The 19,283-nt window shown below is 47.4% G+C and overlaps 1 protein-coding gene across 2 annotated transcripts in view; it reads right to left on the reverse strand.

Annotated features, from left to right (window-relative positions):
• TRIM72 (tripartite motif containing 72) overlaps positions 1 to 19,283 on the reverse strand; it is a 43,387-nt gene that overhangs the window by 22,229 nt on the left and 1,875 nt on the right. Inside the window, exons 1-2 of one of the 2 annotated variants that reach the window (XM_073648807.1) lie at positions 14,457 to 14,623; positions 7,942 to 8,338 (exon numbers count right to left, since the gene is read on the reverse strand). In XM_073648807.1, the coding sequence (XP_073504908.1) occupies positions 7,942 to 8,337 (396 nt within the window). In that variant the 5' untranslated portion in view covers position 8,338; positions 14,457 to 14,623. Of the gene's footprint in view, positions 1 to 7,941; positions 8,339 to 14,456; positions 14,624 to 19,283 lie in introns of those variants that run through there. The other variant, XM_073648808.1, reaches the window with a different exon arrangement.

Here is a 19,283-nt window from a genome sequence, read left to right on the forward strand (position 1 = left end):
GGAGTCACTGTGTACATACATTACATTACTGATCCTGAGTTACATCCTGTATTATACCCCAGAGCTGCACTCACTATTCTGCTGGTGCAGTCACTGTGTACATACATTACATTACTGATCCTGAGTTACATCCTGTATTATACTCCAGAGCTGCACTCACTATTCTGCTGGTGCAGTCACTATGTACATACATTACATTACTGATCCTGAGTTACATCCTGTATTATACTCCAGAGCTGCACTCACTATTCTGCTGGTGCAGTCACTGTGCACATACATTACTGATCCTGAGTTACATCCTGTATTATACTCCAGAGCTGCACTCACTATTCTGCTGGTGCAGTCACTGTGTACATACATTACATTACTGATCCTGAGTTACATCCTGTATTATACTCCAGAGCTGCACTCACTATTCTGCTGGTGCAGTCACTGTGTACATACATTACATTACTGATCCTGAGTTACATCCTGTATTATACTCCAGAGCTCCACTCACTATTCTGCTGGTGCAGTCACTGTGTACATACATTACATTACTGATCCTGAGTTACATCCTGTATTATACTCCAGAGCTGCACTCACTATTCTGCTGGTGCAGTCACTGTGTACATACATTACATTACTGATCCTGAGTTACATCCTGTATTATACTCCAGAGCTGCACTCACTATTCTGCTGGTGCAGTCAATGTGTACATACATTACATTACTGATCCTGAGTTACATCCTGTATTATACTCCAGAGCTGCGCTCATTATTCTGCTGGTGCAGTCACTGTGTACATACATTACATTACTGATCCTGAGTTACATCCTGTATTATACTCCAGAGCTGCACTCACTATTCTGCTGGTGCAGTCACAGTGTACACACATTACATTACTGATCCTGAGTTACATCCTGTATTATACTCCAGAGCTGCACTCACTATTCTGCTGGTGCAGTCACTGTGAACATACATTACATTACTGATCCTGAGTTACATCCTGTATTATACTCCAGAGCTGCACTCACTATTCTGCTGGTGCAATCACTGTGTACATACATTACATTACTGATCCTGAGTTACATCCTGTATTATACTCCAGAGCTGCACTCACTATTCTGCTGGTACAGTCACTGTGTACATACATTACATTACTGATCCTGAGTTACATTCTGTATTATACTCCAGAGCTGCACTCACTATTCTGCTGGTGCAGTCACAGTGTACATACATTACATTACTGATCCTGAGTTACATCCTGTATTATACTCCAGAGCTGCACTCACTATTCTGCTGGTGGAGTCACTGTGTACATACATTACATTACTGATCCTGAGTTACATCCTGTATTATACTCCAGAGCTGCACTCACTATTCTGCTGGTGCAATCACTGTGTACATACATTACATTACTGATCCTGAGTTACATCCTGTATTATACTCCAGAGCTGCACTCACTATTCTGCTGGTACAGTCACTGTGTACATACATTACATTACTGATCCTGAGTTACTTCCTGTATTATACTCCAGAGCTGCACTCACTATTCTGCTGGTGCAGTCACTGTGTACATACATTACATTACTGATCCTGAGTTACATCCTGTATTATACTCCAGAGCTGCACTCACTATTCTGCTGGTGCAGTCACTGTGTACATACATTACATTACTGATCCTGAGTTACATCCTGTATTATACCCCAGAGCTGCACTCACTATTCTGCTGGTGGAGTCACTGTGTACATACATTACATTACTGATCCTGAGTTACATCCTGTATTATACTCCAGAGCTGCACTCACTATTCTGCTGGTGCAGTCACTGTGTACATACATTACATTACTGATCCTGAGTTACCTCCTGTATTATACTCCAGAGCTGCACTCACTATCCTGCTGGTGCAGTCACTGTGTACATACATTACATTACTGATCCTGAGTTACATCCTGTATTATACTCCAGAGCTGCACTCACTATTCTGCTGGTGCAGTCACTGTGAACATACATTACATTACTGATCCTGAGTTACATCCTGTATTATACTCCAGAGCTGCACTCACTATTCTGCTGGTGCAGTCACTGTGTACATACATTACATTACTGATCCTGAGTTACATCCTGTATTATACCCCAGAGCTGCACTCACTATTCTGCTGGTGCAGTCACTGTGTACATACATTACATTACTGATCCTGAGTTACATCCTGTATTATACTCCAGAGCTGCACTCACTATTCTGCTGGTGCAGTCACTGTGTGCATACATTACATTACTGATCCTGAGTTACATCCTGTATTATACTCCAGAGCTGCACTCACTATTCTGCTGGTGCAGTCACTGTGTCTCCTGTATTATATTCCAGAGCTGCACTCACTATTCTGCTGGTGCAGTCACTGTGTACATCAATTACATTACTGATCCTGAGTTACATCCTGTATTATACCCCAGAGCTGCACTCACTATTCTGCTGGTGCAGTCACTGTGTACATACATTACATTACTGATCCTGAGTTACCTCCTGTATTATACTCCAGAGCGGCACTCACTATTCTGCTGGTGCAGTCACTGTGTACATACATTACATTACTGATCCTGAGTTACATCCTGTATTATACTCCAGAGCGGCACTCACTATTCTGCTGGTGCAGTCACTGGGTACATACATTACATTACTGATCCTGAGTTACATCCTGTATTATACTCCAGAGCGGCACTCACTATTCTGCCGGTGCAGTCACTGGGTACATACATTACATTGCTGATCCTGAGTTACATCCTGTATTATACTCCAGAGCTGCACTCACTATTCTGCCGGTGCAGTCATTGGGTACATACATTACATTGCTGATCCTGAGTTACATCCTGTATTATACTCCAGAGCGGCACTCACTATTCTGCTGGTGCAGTCACTGTGTACATACATTACATTACTGATCCTGAGTTACATCCTGTATTATACTCCAGAGCTGCACTCACTATTCTGCCGGTGCAGTCACTGGGTACATACATTACATTGCTGATCCTGAGTTACGTCCTGTATTATACTCCAGAGCTGCACTCACTATTCTGCTGGTGCAGTCACTGTGTACATACATTACATTACTGATCCTGAGTTACATCCTGTATTATACTCCAGAGCTGCACTCACTATTCTGCTGGTGCAGTCACTGGGTACATACATTACATTACTGATCCTGAGTTACATCCTGTATTATACTCCAGAGCTGCACTCACTATTCTGCTGGTGCAGTCACTGTGTACATACATTACATTACTGATCCTGAGTTACATCCTGTATTATACTCCAGAGCTGCACTCACTATTCTGCCGGTGCAGTCACTGGGTACATACATTACATTGCTGATCCTGAGTTACATCCTGTATTATACTCCAGAGCTGCACTCACTATTCTGCTGGTGCAGTCACTATGTACATACATTACATTACTGATCCTGTACTGATCCTGAGTTACATCCTGTATTATACTCCAGAGCTGCACTCACTATTCTGCTGGTGCAGTCACTGTGCACATACATTACTGATCCTGAGTTACATCCTGTATTATACTCCAGAGCTGCACTCACTATTCTGCTGGTGGAGTCACTGTGTACATACATTACATTACTGATCCTGAGTTACATCCTGTATTATACTCCAGAGCTGCACTCACTATTCTGATGGTGCAGTCACTGTGTACATACATTACATTACTGATCCTGTACTGATCCTGAGTTACATTCTGTATTATACTCCAGAGCTGCACTCACTATTCTGCTGGTGCAGTCACTGTGCACATACATTACTGATCCTGAGTTACATCCTGTATTATACTCCAGAGCTGCACTCACTATTCTGCTGGTGGAGTCACTGTGTACATACATTACATTACTGATCCTGAGTTACATCCTGTATTATACCCCAGAGCTTCACTCACTATTCTGCTGGTGCAGTCACTGTGTACATACATTACATTACTGATCCTGAGTTACATCCTGTATTATACCCCAGAGCTGCACTCACTATTCTGCTGGTGCAGTCATTGTGTACATACATTACTGATCCTGAGTTACATCCTGTATTATACTCCAGAGCTGCACTCACTATTCTGCTGGTGGAGTCACTGTGTACATACATTACATTACTGATCCTGAGTTACATCCTGTATTATACCCCAGAGCTGCACTCACTATTCTGCTGGTGCAGTCACTGTGTGCATACATTACATTACTGATCCTGAGTTACATCCTGTATTATACTCCAGAGCTGCACTCACTATTCTGCTGGTGCAGTCACTGTGCACATACATTACTGATCCTGAGTTACATCCTGTATTATACTCCAGAGCTGCACTCACTATTCTGCTGGTGCAGTCACTGTGTACATACATTACATTACTGATCCTGAGTTACATCCTGTATTATACTCCAGAGCTGCACTCACTATTCTGCTGGTGCAGTCACTGTGTACATACATTACATTACTGATCCTGAGTTACATCCTGTATTATACTCCAGAGCTCCACTCACTATTCTGCTGGTGCAGTCACTGTGTACATACATTACATTACTGATCCTGAGTTACATCCTGTATTATACTCCAGAGCTGCACTCACTATTCTGCTGGTGCAGTCACTGTGTACATACATTACATTACTGATCCTGAGTTACATCCTGTATTATACTCCAGAGCTGCACTCACTATTCTGCTGGTGCAGTCACTGTGTACATACATTACATTACTGATCCTGAGTTACATCCTGTATTATACTCCAGAGCTGCACTCACTATTCTGCTGGTGCAGTCAATGTGTACATACATTACATTACTGATCCTGAGTTACATCCTGTATTATACTCCAGAGCTGCGCTCATTATTCTGCTGGTGCAGTCACTGTGTACATACATTACATTACTGATCCTGAGTTACATCCTGTATTATACCCCAGAGCTGCACTCACTATTCTGCTGGTGCAGTCACTGTGTACATATATTACATTACTGATCCTGAGTTACATCCTGTATTATACTCCAGAGCTGCACTCACTATTCTGCTGGTGCAGTCACAGTGTACACACATTACATTACTGATCCTGAGTTACATCCTGTATTATACTCCAGAGCTGCACTCACTATTCTGCTGGTGCAGTCACTGTGAACATACATTACATTACTGATCCTGAGTTACATCCTGTATTATACTCCAGAGCTGCACTCACTATTCTGCTGGTGCAATCACTGTGTACATACATTACATTACTGATCCTGAGTTACATCCTGTATTATACTCCAGAGCTGCACTCACTATTCTGCTGGTACAGTCACTGTGTACATACATTACATTACTGATCCTGAGTTACATTCTGTATTATACTCCAGAGCTGCACTCACTATTCTGCTGGTGCAGTCACAGTGTACATACATTACATTACTGATCCTGAGTTACATCCTGTATTATACTCCAGAGCTGCACTCACTATTCTGCTGGTGGAGTCACTGTGTACATACATTACATTACTGATCCTGAGTTACATCCTGTATTATACTCCAGAGCTGCACTCACTATTCTGCCGGTGCAATCACTGTGTACATACATTACATTACTGATCCTGAGTTACATCCTGTATTATACTCCAGAGCTGCACTCACTATTCTGCTGGTGCAGTCACTGTGTACATACATTACATTACTGATCCTGAGTTACTTCCTGTATTATACTCCAGAGCTGCACTCACTATTCTGCTGGTGCAGTCACTGTGTACATACATTACATTACTGATCCTGAGTTACATCCTGTATTATACTCCAGAGCTGCACTCACTATTCTGCTGGTGCAGTCACTGTGTACATACATTACATTACTGATCCTGAGTTACATCCTGTATTATACCCCAGAGCTGCACTCACTATTCTGCTGGTGGAGTCACTGTGTACATACATTACATTACTGATCCTGAGTTACATCCTGTATTATACTCCAGAGCTGCACTCACTATTCTGCTGGTGCAGTCACTGTGTACATACATTACATTACTGATCCTGAGTTACCTCCTGTATTATACGCCAGAGCTGCACTCACTATCCTGCTGGTGCAGTCACTGTGTACATACATTACATTACTGATCCTGAGTTACATCCTGTATTATACTCCAGAGCTGCACTCACTATTCTGCTGGTGCAGTCACTGTGAACATACATTACATTACTGATCCTGAGTTACATCCTGTATTATACTCCAGAGCTGCACTCACTATTCTGCTGGTGCAGTCACTGTGTACATACATTACATTACTGATCCTGAGTTACATCCTGTATTATACCCCAGAGCTGCACTCACTATTCTGCTGGTGCAGTCACTGTGTACATACATTACATTACTGATCCTGAGTTACATCCTGTATTATACTCCAGAGCTGCACTCACTATTCTGCTGGTGCAGTCACTGTGTGCATACATTACATTACTGATCCTGAGTTACATCCTGTATTATACTCCAGAGCTGCACTCACTATTCTGCTGGTGCAGTCACTGTGTCTCCTGTATTATATTCCAGAGCTGCACTCACTATTCTGCTGGTGCAGTCACTGTGTACATCAATTACATTACTGATCCTGAGTTACATCCTGTATTATACCCCAGAGCTGCACTCACTATTCTGCTGGTGCAGTCACTGTGTACATACATTACATTACTGATCCTGAGTTACCTCCTGTATTATACTCCAGAGCGGCACTCACTATTCTGCTGGTGCAGTCACTGTGTACATACATTACATTACTGATCCTGAGTTACATCCTGTATTATACTCCAGAGCGGCACTCACTATTCTGCTGGTGCAGTCACTGTGTACATACATTACATTACTGATCCTGAGTTACATCCTGTATTATACTCCAGAGCTGCACTCACTATTCTGCCGGTGCAGTCACTGGGTACATACATTACATTGCTGATCCTGAGTTACGTCCTGTATTATACTCCAGAGCTGCACTCACTATTCTGCTGGTGCAGTCACTGTGTACATACATTACATTACTGATCCTGAGTTACATCCTGTATTATACTCCAGAGCTGCACTCACTATTCTGCTGGTGCAGTCAATGGGTACATACATTACATTACTGATCCTGAGTTACATCCTGTATTATACTCCAGAGCTGCACTCACTATTCTGCTGGTGCAGTCACTGTGTACATACATTACATTACTGATCCTGAGTTACATCCTGTATTATACTCCAGAGCTGCACTCACTATTCTGCTGGTGCAGTCACTGTGTACATACATTACATTACTGATCCTGAGTTACATCCTGTATTATACTCCAGAGCTGCACTCACTATTCTGCCGGTGCAGTCACTGGGTACATACATTACATTGCTGATCCTGAGTTACATCCTGTATTATACTCCAGAGCTGCACTCACTATTCTGCCGGTGCAGTCATTGGGTACATACATTACATTGCTGATCCTGAGTTACATCCTGTATTATACTCCAGAGCGGCACTCACTATTCTGCTGGTGCAGTCACTGTGTACATACATTACATTACTGATCCTGAGTTACATCCTGTATTATACTCCAGAGCTGCACTCACTATTCTGCCGGTGCAGTCACTGGGTACATACATTACATTGCTGATCCTGAGTTACGTCCTGTATTATACTCCAGAGCTGCACTCACTATTCTGCTGGTGCAGTCACTGTGTACATACATTACATTACTGATCCTGAGTTACATCCTGTATTATACTCCAGAGCTGCACTCACTATTCTGCCGGTGCAGTCACTGGGTACATACATTACATTGCTGATCCTGAGTTACATCCTATATTATACTCCAGAGCTGCACTCACTATTCTGCTGGTGCAGTCACTGTGTACATACATTACTGATCCTGTATTATACTCCAGAGCGGCGCTCACTATTCTGCTGGTGTAGAATCCCCCGTGAATCTCACCTTCATCTTGGCGTGGGCCTCGGCGGCTGTGATGATGTTGTGCCCCTTGTGCTTCCCCAGGGAGGCGCAGACCCCGCAGATCAGCTCCTTGTCCTGCTCGCAGAAGACGCTCAGCGGGTCCAGATGCTCCAGGCAGTGCCCCTGCGGCACCTGCCTGAAGCTTTGGACCAGATGTTCCAGCTGACGATTGATGTGAAGGGTCTCAGGACGGGATGGAGCCTGGCAGGTAGGGCAGAGAGTGGAGCCATTTTGGTCCTGGCCCTTGGGGGCCCCGGTCAGGCAGCTTTGGCAGAACGTGTGCCCACATTCTGGGGTGACGGGTGATCGGAAGAGTTCGAGACAGAGCTGACAGGTGAGGTCATTCTGCATGCCCTGCACGAGCTGGGGGGTCGCCATTCTGGGGGGAAAGAAGCAACAATTAGCGGTGGGGGGTTCTCGGGTTAGGGGCCCCAACGGCTTCCTATAAGATAAGGGTTATGGCATTAAGTCAACATGCACTGATCACGGGGGAATGACACGATGAATGGGACTGAGCTGCAATACCGTACACAACCTGTGGACAGCAGTGGCGCTGTCTGGAAGAAAGCAGCTGTAGTTTCAGATCCTGTACAATCCCTTTAAGATGAGGCTTTAACTGGTTAATCAGGAGCTGCCAGGATATGGGAGGCTGAAAATGGCAGGAATTCAAGGGGGGGGGGCCGTTGCCGCTTTAAATAGAATATTAGGAAAGGCCGGAGAGGTCGAGTTACCCGGAGGAATCATAGTAACATGGAGAACAGCGCTGTGGCCCAAATGATGTACACCCCGACCTCTGTAATAAGCAGATCTATAAAACCACCATTCTTTACACTGCAGGCTGCAGAAAACTGATCCCACATTAATACAATGTAACAAGAAAGTAACACAACTAATGTGAACAGGCGCCGACCGAAAGGAGGTAAGAGGGAGAGGCGACTGCAGGATCGGTGAATACAATCTATTGCTCCCTGTTATCAGCCATTACTGGGGGAGATCGACTGTATGAGAGCGAAGACCCCGAGAACCAACGAGGAGACAGAAGATCCATAAGAAGGCGGCTGAGACCACAGAGTGATGGAGGCACTGACCAGGGAGGACGGACAACGACCGGAAGAGAGACGAAAGTCACACAAAAGAGACGGCGCCGACCCACCAGACCCCACACACATCAGACTAATGTCAGACGAAACCACTGGTACCACCAGGTCCGGGCGACGGTCTAATGTGTATGGGGGCGCCGGCCGACTGATGGTCCGGAGAGGTGACGACTGCCAATGTCTGATTCTGGACTGTCTATCGCATTACTCTCCCAGAGGTGAGACCAGAAGAGACAGACTGTCCGGAACAGAGACAGACACCAGAAGAGACAGACTGTCCAGAGCAAAGACAGACACCAGAAGAGACAGACTGTCCGGAACAGAGACAGACATAGACCAGCAGAGACAGACTGTCCGGAGCAGAGACAGACAGAGACCAGAAGAGACAGACTGTCTGGAGCAGAGACAGACACCAGAAGAGACAGACTGTCCGGAACAGAGACAGACACCAGAAGAGACAGACTGTCCGGAACAGAGACAGACACCAGAAGAGACAGACTGTCCGGAACAGAGACAGACACCAGAAGAGACAGACTGTCCGGAACAGAGACAGACACCAGAAGAGACAGACTGTCCGGAACAGAGACAGACACCAGAAGAGACAGACTGTCCGGAACAGAGACAGACATAGACCAGCAGAGACAGACTGTCCAGAGCAAAGACAGACAGAGACCAGAAGAGACAGACTGGAGCAGAGACAGACAGAGACCAGCAGAGACAGACTGTCCGGAGCAGAGACAGACATAGACCAGCAGAGACAGACTGTCCGGAACAGAGACAGACACCAGAAGAGACAGACTGTCCGGAACAGAGACAGACACCAGAAGAGACAGACTGTCCGGAACAGAGACAGACACCAGAAGAGACAGACTGTCCGGAACAGAGACAGACACCAGAAGAGACAGACTGTCCGGAACAGAGACAGACACCAGAAGAGACAGACTGTCCGGAACAGAGACAGACATAGACCAGCAGAGACAGACTGTCCGGAGCAGAGACAGACAGACACCAGAAGAGACAGACTGTCCGGAACAGAGACAGACACCAGAAGAGACAGACTGTCCGGAACAGAGACAGACACCAGAAGAGACAGACTGTCCGGAACAGAGACAGACACCAGAAGAGACAGACTGTCCGGAGCAGAGACAGACAGAGACCAGAAGAGACAGACTGGAGCAGAGGCAGAGACCAGAAGAGACAGACTGGAGCAGAGACAGAGACCAGAAGAGACAGACTGTCCGGAGCAGAGACAGACATAGACCAGCAGAGACAGACTGTCCAGAGCAAAGACAGACAGAGACCAGCAGAGACAGACTGTCCGGAACAGAGACAGACATAGACCAGCAGAGACAGACTGTCCGGAGCAGAGACAGACAGAGACCAGAAGAGACAGACTGTCTGGAGCAGAGACAGACATAGACCAGCAGAGACAGACTGTCCGGAACAGAGACAGACAGAGACCAGAAGAGACAGACTGTCCGGAACAGAGACAGACATAGACCAGCAGAGACAGACTGTCCGGAGCAGAGACAGACAGAGACCAGAAGAGACAGATTGTCCGGAGCAGAGACAGACAAAGACCAGCAGAGACAGACTGTCCAGAACAAAGACAGACAGAGACCAGAAGAGACAGACTGTCTGGAGCAGAGAGAGACATAGACCAGCAGAGACAGACTGTCCAGAGCAAACACAGACAGAGACCAGAAGAGACAGACTGTCCGGAGCAGAGACAGACATACTCCAGCAGAGACAGACTGTCCAGAGCAAAGACAGACAGAGACCAGAAGAGACAGACTGACCAGAGCAAACACAGACAGAGACCAGAAGAGACAGACTGTCCGGAGCAGAGACAGACATAGACCAGCAGAGACAGACTGGAGCAGAGACAGACAGAGACCAGAAGAGACCTACTGTCTGGAGCAGAGACAGACATAGACCAGAAGAGACAGACTGTCTGGAGCAGAGACAGACAGAGACCAGAAGAGACAGACTGTCCAGAGCAAACACAGACAGAGACCAGAAGAGACAGACTGTCCGGAACAGAGACAGACATAGACCAGCAGACACAGACTGGAGCAGAGACAGACAGAGACCAGCAGAGACAGACTGTCCGGAACAGAGACAGACAGAGACCAGCAGAGACAGACTGTCCGGAACAGAGACAGACATAGACCAGCAGACACAGACTGGAGCAGAGACAGACAGAGACCAGAAGAGACAGACTGTCCGGAACAGAGACAGACATAGACCAGCAGAGACAGACTGTCCAGAGCAGAGACAGACAGAGACCAGAAGAGACAGACTGTCCGGAACAAAGACAGACAGAGACCAGAAGAGACAGACTGTCTGGAGCAGAGAGAGACATAGACCAGCAGAGACAGACTGTCCAGAGCAAACACAGACAGAGACCAGAAGAGACAGACTGTCCGGAGCAGAGACAGACATACACCAGCAGAGACAGACTGTCCAGAGCAAAGACAGACATAGACCAGCAGACACAGACTGGAGCAGAGACAGACAGAGACCAGAAGAGACAGACTGTCTGGAGCAGAGACAGACAGAGACCAGAAGAGACAGACTGTTCGGAACAGAGACAGACATAGACCAGCAGAGACAGACTGGAGCAGAGACAGACAGAGACCAGAAGAGACAGACTGTCTGGAGCAGAGACAGACAGAGACCAGCAGAGACAGACTGTCCAGAGCAAACACAGACAGAGACCAGAAGAGACAGACTGTCCGGAGCAGAGACAGACATAGACCAGCAGAGACAGACTGTCCAGAACAAAGACAGACAGAGACCAGAAGAGACAGACTGTCTGGAGCAGAGAGAGACATAGACCAGCAGAGACAGACTGTCCAGAGCAAACACAGACAGAGACCAGAAGAGACAGACTGTCCGGAGCAGAGACAGACATACACCAGCAGAGACAGACTGTCCAGAGCAAAGACAGACATAGACCAGCAGACACAGACTGGAGCAGAGACAGACAGAGACCAGAAGAGACAGACTGTCTGGAGCAGAGACAGACAGAGACCAGAAGAGACAGACTGTTCGGAACAGAGACAGACATAGACCAGCAGAGACAGACTGGAGCAGAGACAGACAGAGACCAGAAGAGACAGACTGTCTGGAGCAGAGACAGACAGAGACCAGCAGAGACAGACTGTCCAGAGCAAACACAGACAGAGACCAGAAGAGACAGACTGTCCGGAGCAGAGACAGACATAGACCAGCAGAGACAGACTGTCCAGAGCAAAGACAGACAGAGACCAGCAGAGACAGACTGGAGCACAGACAGACATAGACCAGCAGAGACAGACTGGAGCAGAGACAGACAGAGACCAGAAGAGACAGACTGTCCGGAGCAGAGACAGAGACCAGAAGAGACAGACTGGAGCAGAGACAGACAGAGACCAGAAGAGACAGACTGTCCAGAGCAAAGACAGAGACCAGAAGAGACAGACTGTCCGGAACAGAGACAGACATAGACCAGCAGAGACAGACAGAGACCAGAAGAGACAGACTGTCCGGAGCAGAGACAGACAGAGACCAGAAGAGACAGACTGTCCGGAGCAGAGACAGACAGAGACCAGAAGAGACAGACTGTCCGGAGCAGAGACAGACAGAGACCAGAAGAGACAGACTGTCCGGAACAGAGACAGACATAGACCAGCAGAGACAGACTGTCTGGAGCAGAGACAGACAGAGACCAGAAGAGACAGACTGTCCGGAACAGAGACAGACATAGACCAGCAGAGACAGACAGGAGCAGAGACAGACAGAGACCAGAAGAGACAGACTGTCTGGAGCAGAGACAGACATAGACCAGAAGAGACAGACTGTCCAGAGCAAACACAGACAGAGACCAGAAGAGACAGACTGTCCGGAGCAGAGACAGACATAGACCAGCAGAGACAGACTGTCCAGAGCAAAGACAGACAGAGACCAGAAGAGACAGACTGACCAGAGCAAACACAGACAGAGACCAGAAGAGACAGACTGTCCGGAGCAGAGACAGACATAGACCAGCAGAGACAGACAGAGACCAGAAGAGACAGACTGTCTGGAGCAGAGACAGACATAGACCAGAAGAGACAGACTGTCCGGAGCAGAGACAGACATAGACCAGCAGAGACAGACTGGAGCAGAGACAGACAGAGACCAGAAGAGACAGACTGTCCGGAACAGAGACAGACAGAGACCAGCAGAGACAGACTGTCCGGAGTAGAGACAGACAGAGACCAGAAGAGACAGACTGGAGCAGAGACAGACAGAGACTAGAAGAGGCAGACTGGAGCAGAGACAGACAGAGACCAGAAGAGGCAGACTGGAGCAGAGACAGACAGAGACTAGAAGAGGCAGACTGGGGCAGAGACAGACAGAGACTAGAAGAGGCAGACTGGAGCAGAGACAGACAGAGACCAGAAGAGACAGACTGTCCGGAGCAGAGACAGACATAGACCAGCAGAGACAGACTGTCCGGAGTAGAGACAGACAGAGACCAGAAGAGACAGACTGGAGCAGAGACAGACAGAGACTAGAAGAGACAGACTGTCCAGAGCAAAGACAGAGACCAGAAGAGACAGACTGTCCGGAACAGAGACAGACATAGACCAGCAGACACAGACTGGAGCAGAGACAGACAGAGACCAGAAGAGACAGACTGTCTGGAGCAGAGACAGACAGAGACCAGAAGAGACAGACTGTTCGGAACAGAGACAGACATAGACCAGCAGAGACAGACTGGAGCAGAGACAGACAGAGACCAGAAGAGACAGACTGTCCGGAGCAGAGACAGACATAGACCAGCAGAGACAGACTGTCCAGAGCAAAGACAGACAGAGACCAGAAGAGACAGACTGGAGCAGAGACAGACAGAGACCAGAAGAGACAGACTGTCCGGAACAGAGACAGAGTGGAGCAGACAGACAGAGACCAGAAGAGACAGACTGTCCGGAGCAGAGACAGACATAGACCAGCAGAGACAGACTGTCCGGAGCAGAGACAGACATAGACCAGAAGAGACAGACTGTCCAGAGCAAAGACAGACAGAGACCAGAAGAGACAGACTGGAGCAGAGACAGACAGAGACCAGAAGAGACAGACTGTCCAGAGCAGAGACAGACAGAGATGAGAAGAGACAGACTGACCAGAGATGAGATGGGACAGAGACCAGAAGAGACAGACTGACCAGAGATGAGATGGGACAGAGACACCAGCAAACACTGAGCAGTCGTGGAAGAGACAGGAGCTGCCCTCCGGGGGGAATAGGACCTGGCTACAGAGATGGCCACAGAGCAGAAGACAACGATGGTCACATGCGATAGCCACCGACCACCAGAGACAGCCAACGTCTGCCGACCAAATACCACAAACACCGGCCAGGGGGAGACGCACCCGAGAGCTGTAGAAGTCGTCCAGGAGACAGAGACCGGGATGAGGGGCCACTGATGAAGACCCAATGTCCAGGAGCGGGAGGAGGCGACTGCCAGTCCTGAGGGTCCAGAAGATATGTCCCCTCCACCCACCGCCGGTTATTTCTGACTCAGTTATCTGCAACAGCTGAGAGTTAAAGAAAACCAGGAGGCGCAGAGACAGATGTCACGTTACATGGTATGGGGTCTTGGACAAGCACCGATAACACGTGTGACGTCATTAATACCCATACTGCCCGCACACTCTTCTCATGCTGCACCAGTTCTCTGGAATGCGCTACCCCGGACAATCAGCTTACTTCCCAGTGTCCTTCTATGTCCTCACTATTTCCTCGTAGATTGTAAACTATCATTATATACAAGAAGCTTCCTTAACCCCTTCCATGTAGGTCACACGTAGGGTGCATGTGTCAGTAGCAGCCTCAGGAGCGGGGTATCTGTCTCCAGCAGCAATGATCGGAGCTGAAGACCCCCCCCCCCCCCATTGCGGCCATTTTGGTACTCTTGTGAAGCTTAGAAAACCACCTGGTTACATAGGGCTTAATGGGAATTCCTCCCCATAGACTGCTAGTATAAGTGTCAGCAGATATCAGTGCCCTCTAGAGGACAGTTGTTGAATTACATGTGGCAGACAGGAATTATTTTCCCTAGAATATACTGTAGGTCACATACAGACATCGAGAGCCTGATCCATCTTCACACTCTCGACAGTTTTTTGGCATGTACACCCCTCAGTCAGGGACTATTTGATTTGCAATACATTCTGCAAACGATTTCTGACTCTTTCAGGTTGTTTTTTGTAGTTTAGCAGTTTTCTTACTTTTACGTCAATGTGGCTTTTCCAGATGTTGTAGATTCATTCATGAATTGTGACTTTTTTTTAAATATTGGATACAACTCTTCTCCATTCATCCTTCCCCGGAGTGATTCTATGTTCGTAAGTTATACCGGGGCATTTTTTTTGTAAAATGTGCAAATAAAAAGTCGTAAAACCAGTTGAAGGCAAAAAAGACAATTTTGACCTTTGTGCAAAATCCATGAAACGTGTGCGTTAATGAAACTCGAGGGAAAAAACGCCAGCGAAAACCCCAAGTCCAAAAAAGATGCACAGATGGAATAGCGATTCCTGCAGCATCATCCATGTTTGATGCTTGTGGATCTGATTTACACCTTTACTCACCAACACTTACCTCCTCATTTATTATTTTAGGTACTTTGAAAGGATAATGGATGATATCATATAACATAAAAGTAAACGCCTAAATAATATCAAAATAGACAAGTCACCAGGCCCAGATGACATACACCCCCGGGTACTAAAAGAGTTAAGTAATGTGATAGACAGGCCGCTGTATCTTATATTCAACCACTGTTTATGGACAGGGACTGTCCCACTAGACTGGCGCCAAGCAAATGTGGTACCAATATTCAAAAAGGGGTCTAAAAGTGACCCTGGGAACTATAGACCAGTCAGCTTAACGTCTGCTGTGGGTAAATTGTTTGAAGGATTTCTTAGAGATGCTATTGTAGAATATCTTAATGATAATAACTGTCTAACTCCATATCAACATGGATTCATGAGGGATCGCTCCTGATGGCCTTCTACGAGGAGGTGAGCTCACAGCTGGACCGGGGAGAGTCAGTGGATGTTGTAGACCTTGACTTCTCCAAAGCGTTTGATACCATGCCACACAAAAGGTTGGTATATAAAATGAGAATGCTTGGTCTGGGGGATAATGTGTGCAAGTGGGTAAATAGCTGGCTGAGTGATAGAAAGCAGAGGGTGGTTATCAATGGAGTAAGCTCAGGGGGTGTCAGGGTTACTAGCGGGGGGCCTCAAGGGTCTGTCTTGGGCCCTAGATTATTTAATATATTTATTAATGATCTAGTGGAAGGGTTGCCTAGTAAAATAGCAATATTTGCAGATGATACTAAACTTTGTAAAGTAGTTAATACAGATGAGGATAGGGCACAGCTACAGGAGGATTTAGATATATTGGGGAGTTGGGCCAAAAAATGGCAAATGGGGTTCAATGCCGATAAATGTAAGGTCATGCACATGGGAAAGAAAAACAGCAGTCACCCATACATATTAAATGGGAAACCGTTGGGGAAATCTGACATGGAGAAGGACCTGGGCGTCTTGGTTCATAGCAAATTAAATTGGAGTGCCCAGTGTCAGGCAGCAGCTGCGAAGGCAAATAGAGTCATGGCATGCATCAGAAGAGGAATAGGGGCATATGATGAGAACATTGTTCTTCCTCTGTATAAAGCGCTGGTAAGGCCGCACTTAGAATATTGTGCACAGTTCTGGCCTCCGGTGCTCAGGAAAGACATATTGGAGCTAGAGAGGGTACAAAGGAGGGCGACTCAGGTAATAAAGGGAATGGAGAGACTAGAATACCCAGAGAGGTTGTCAAAATTAGGTTTATTTACATTGGAAAAGAGAAGGCTTAGGGGAGACCTCATAAACATGTATAAATACATCAGGGGGCAGTACAGAGATCTCTCCCATGACCTGTTTATACCAAGGATGGTGACAAAGACGAGGGGGCACACTATGCGTCTGGAGGAAAGGAGGTTCCTGCACCAGCATAGAAGGGGATTCTTTACGGTCAGAGCCGTGAGACTCTGGAACTCTCTGGGAGAGGAAGTGGTGATGTCCAACTCACTTAAAGAGTTCAAGAGAGGCCTGGACGCCTTTCTTGAGAACAATAAAATTACATCTTATGCTTAGTTAATTAATCCAGCAATTTAATCTGACTGCCAGATTGGTGCCGGGAAGTGAATTTTTCCTCAATGATGTAAATTGGCCTATACTGCATGTTTGGTTTTTTTTGCCTTCCCCTGGATCAACGCTGCGGAATAGCTGCAGTGCACAAGAAATAGGCTGAACTGGATGGACGCTTGTCTTTTTTCGGCCTTATAAACTATGTAATTTCACACCAAACATCATCAGGGTTCGGTGATAGAAGCAGGGTGAGTGACAGCAGCGCTGCGCCCTGATGACAGTTTGTTCTAGTAGTGCAGTGATAGAGGCTTTAAAAACTTCTAGTTTCAGATAAACAAGCTGCAGGCCAGCGGTGACAGAAGAAGTGTGCCGACATTGTGCTCACCTCTCCCAAAGCCTCATTTGATTATGGATATCATTAAAGAGCGGCGATGAAAGAAACTGTGGTGGGCTGATAGGAGGGACAAGTGACCACAGTGCCGCCTCCTTATGACATCCTAATCCTGGCGGGGTAATAGAAGGGAGAAGAGACTTCAGCGCTGCCTCCTTATGACATCCTATGCCTGGAGGGGTGATATAAGGAAGTGACTGCAGCGCTCCCTTCTGATGACGTCCTGTTCCTTGCGGTGTGATAGAAGGGAGAAGTGACTGCAGCGCTGCCTCCTGATGACGTCCTGTTCCTGGCGGTGTGATAGAAGGGAGAAGCGACTGCAGCGCTGCCTCCTGATGACGTTGTGTTCCTGGCGGTGTGATAGAAGGGAGAAGCGAATGCAGCGCTGTCTCCTGATGATGTCCTGTTCCTGGCGGGGTGATAGAAGGGAGAAGTGACTGCAGCGCTCCCTTCTGATGACGTCCTGTTCCTGGCGGGGTGATAGAAGGGAGAAGTGACTGCAGCGCTGCCTCCTGATGACGTCCTGTTCCTGGCGGTGTGATAGAAGGGAGAAGCGACTGCAGCGCTGCCTCCTGATGACGTCGTGTTCCTGGCGGTGTGATAGAAGGGAGAAGCGACTGCAGCGCTGCCTCCTGATGACGTCCTGTTCCTGGCAGGGTGATAGAAGGGAGAAGAACCTGCAGCACTGCCTCCTGATGACGTCCTGTTCCTAGCAGGGTGATAGAAGGGAGAAAAGCCTGCAGTGCCGCCTCCTGATGACGTCCTGTTCCTGGCAGGGTGATAGAAGGGAGAAAAGCCTGCAGCGCTGCCTCCTGATGACGTCCTGTTACTGGCAGGGTGATAGAAGGGAGAAGCGACTGCAGCGCTGCCTCCTGAAGACGTCCTGTTCCTGGCAGGGTGATAGAAGGGAGAAGCGACTGCAGCGCTGCCTCCTGATGACGTCCTGTTCCTGGCAGGGTGATAGAAGGGAGAAAAGCCTGCAGCGCTGCCTCCTGATGACGTCCTGTTCCTGGCGGGGTGATAGAAGGGAGAAGAGCCTGCAGCGCTGCTTCCTGATGACGTCCAATAAAGCAAATTACAAAAAAGGTTAGGGGTTAAATATAGATTTTTCTAAAGGACATGTTAGGTATCAGACCACCCCTTTGATGGTTGTGATCTCTTAAGAGATGATGGTTCCAACAATCAAAAACGGCAGAAGATCTCAGCGGGTTCAATATACATAACATGGTGCTTAATACATACAATATGTAGCGCAGGCCTCTCTATGTAGCCCTCCACCGCAGCCACACCCCAAGATCCTGTTACTCCACACAGACCGACGGTCCGGTCCGGCTTACTACTGAGTTCCAGCTGAATGCTCCTCCGAGACCAGTCCCTATTCCAAGGAGACCAGCTCCTTGTTGCCAGGCCTTGTACATAGGACCCACAGCACGTTACCCCTTTAAGGGACCATTTCATTTTGTCTGTTAAACCTCACAAAGGAATTAACCAAATCACATCTCAGCCCTCCCGGTGTCCGGGCCTCTACAGCTCCATGCTAGTCCCCGCAGGACCGTCTTACATCACAGCCCAGGCTGAGCCAGTCATACACTCTTTTAAGTTTTGACTCGACTCTCAGCCTGGAGGCTGAAGATATCTTTATGGTCTCAGCAGTTTCCCTCAGAGCT

This window comes from Phyllobates terribilis, unplaced genomic scaffold (assembly GCF_046119375.1).
Source record: "Phyllobates terribilis strain yellow unplaced genomic scaffold, ASM4611937v1 Scaffold_9__5_contigs__length_417890890, whole genome shotgun sequence".
NCBI classification, from domain to species: Eukaryota; Metazoa; Chordata; class Amphibia; order Anura; family Dendrobatidae; genus Phyllobates; species Phyllobates terribilis.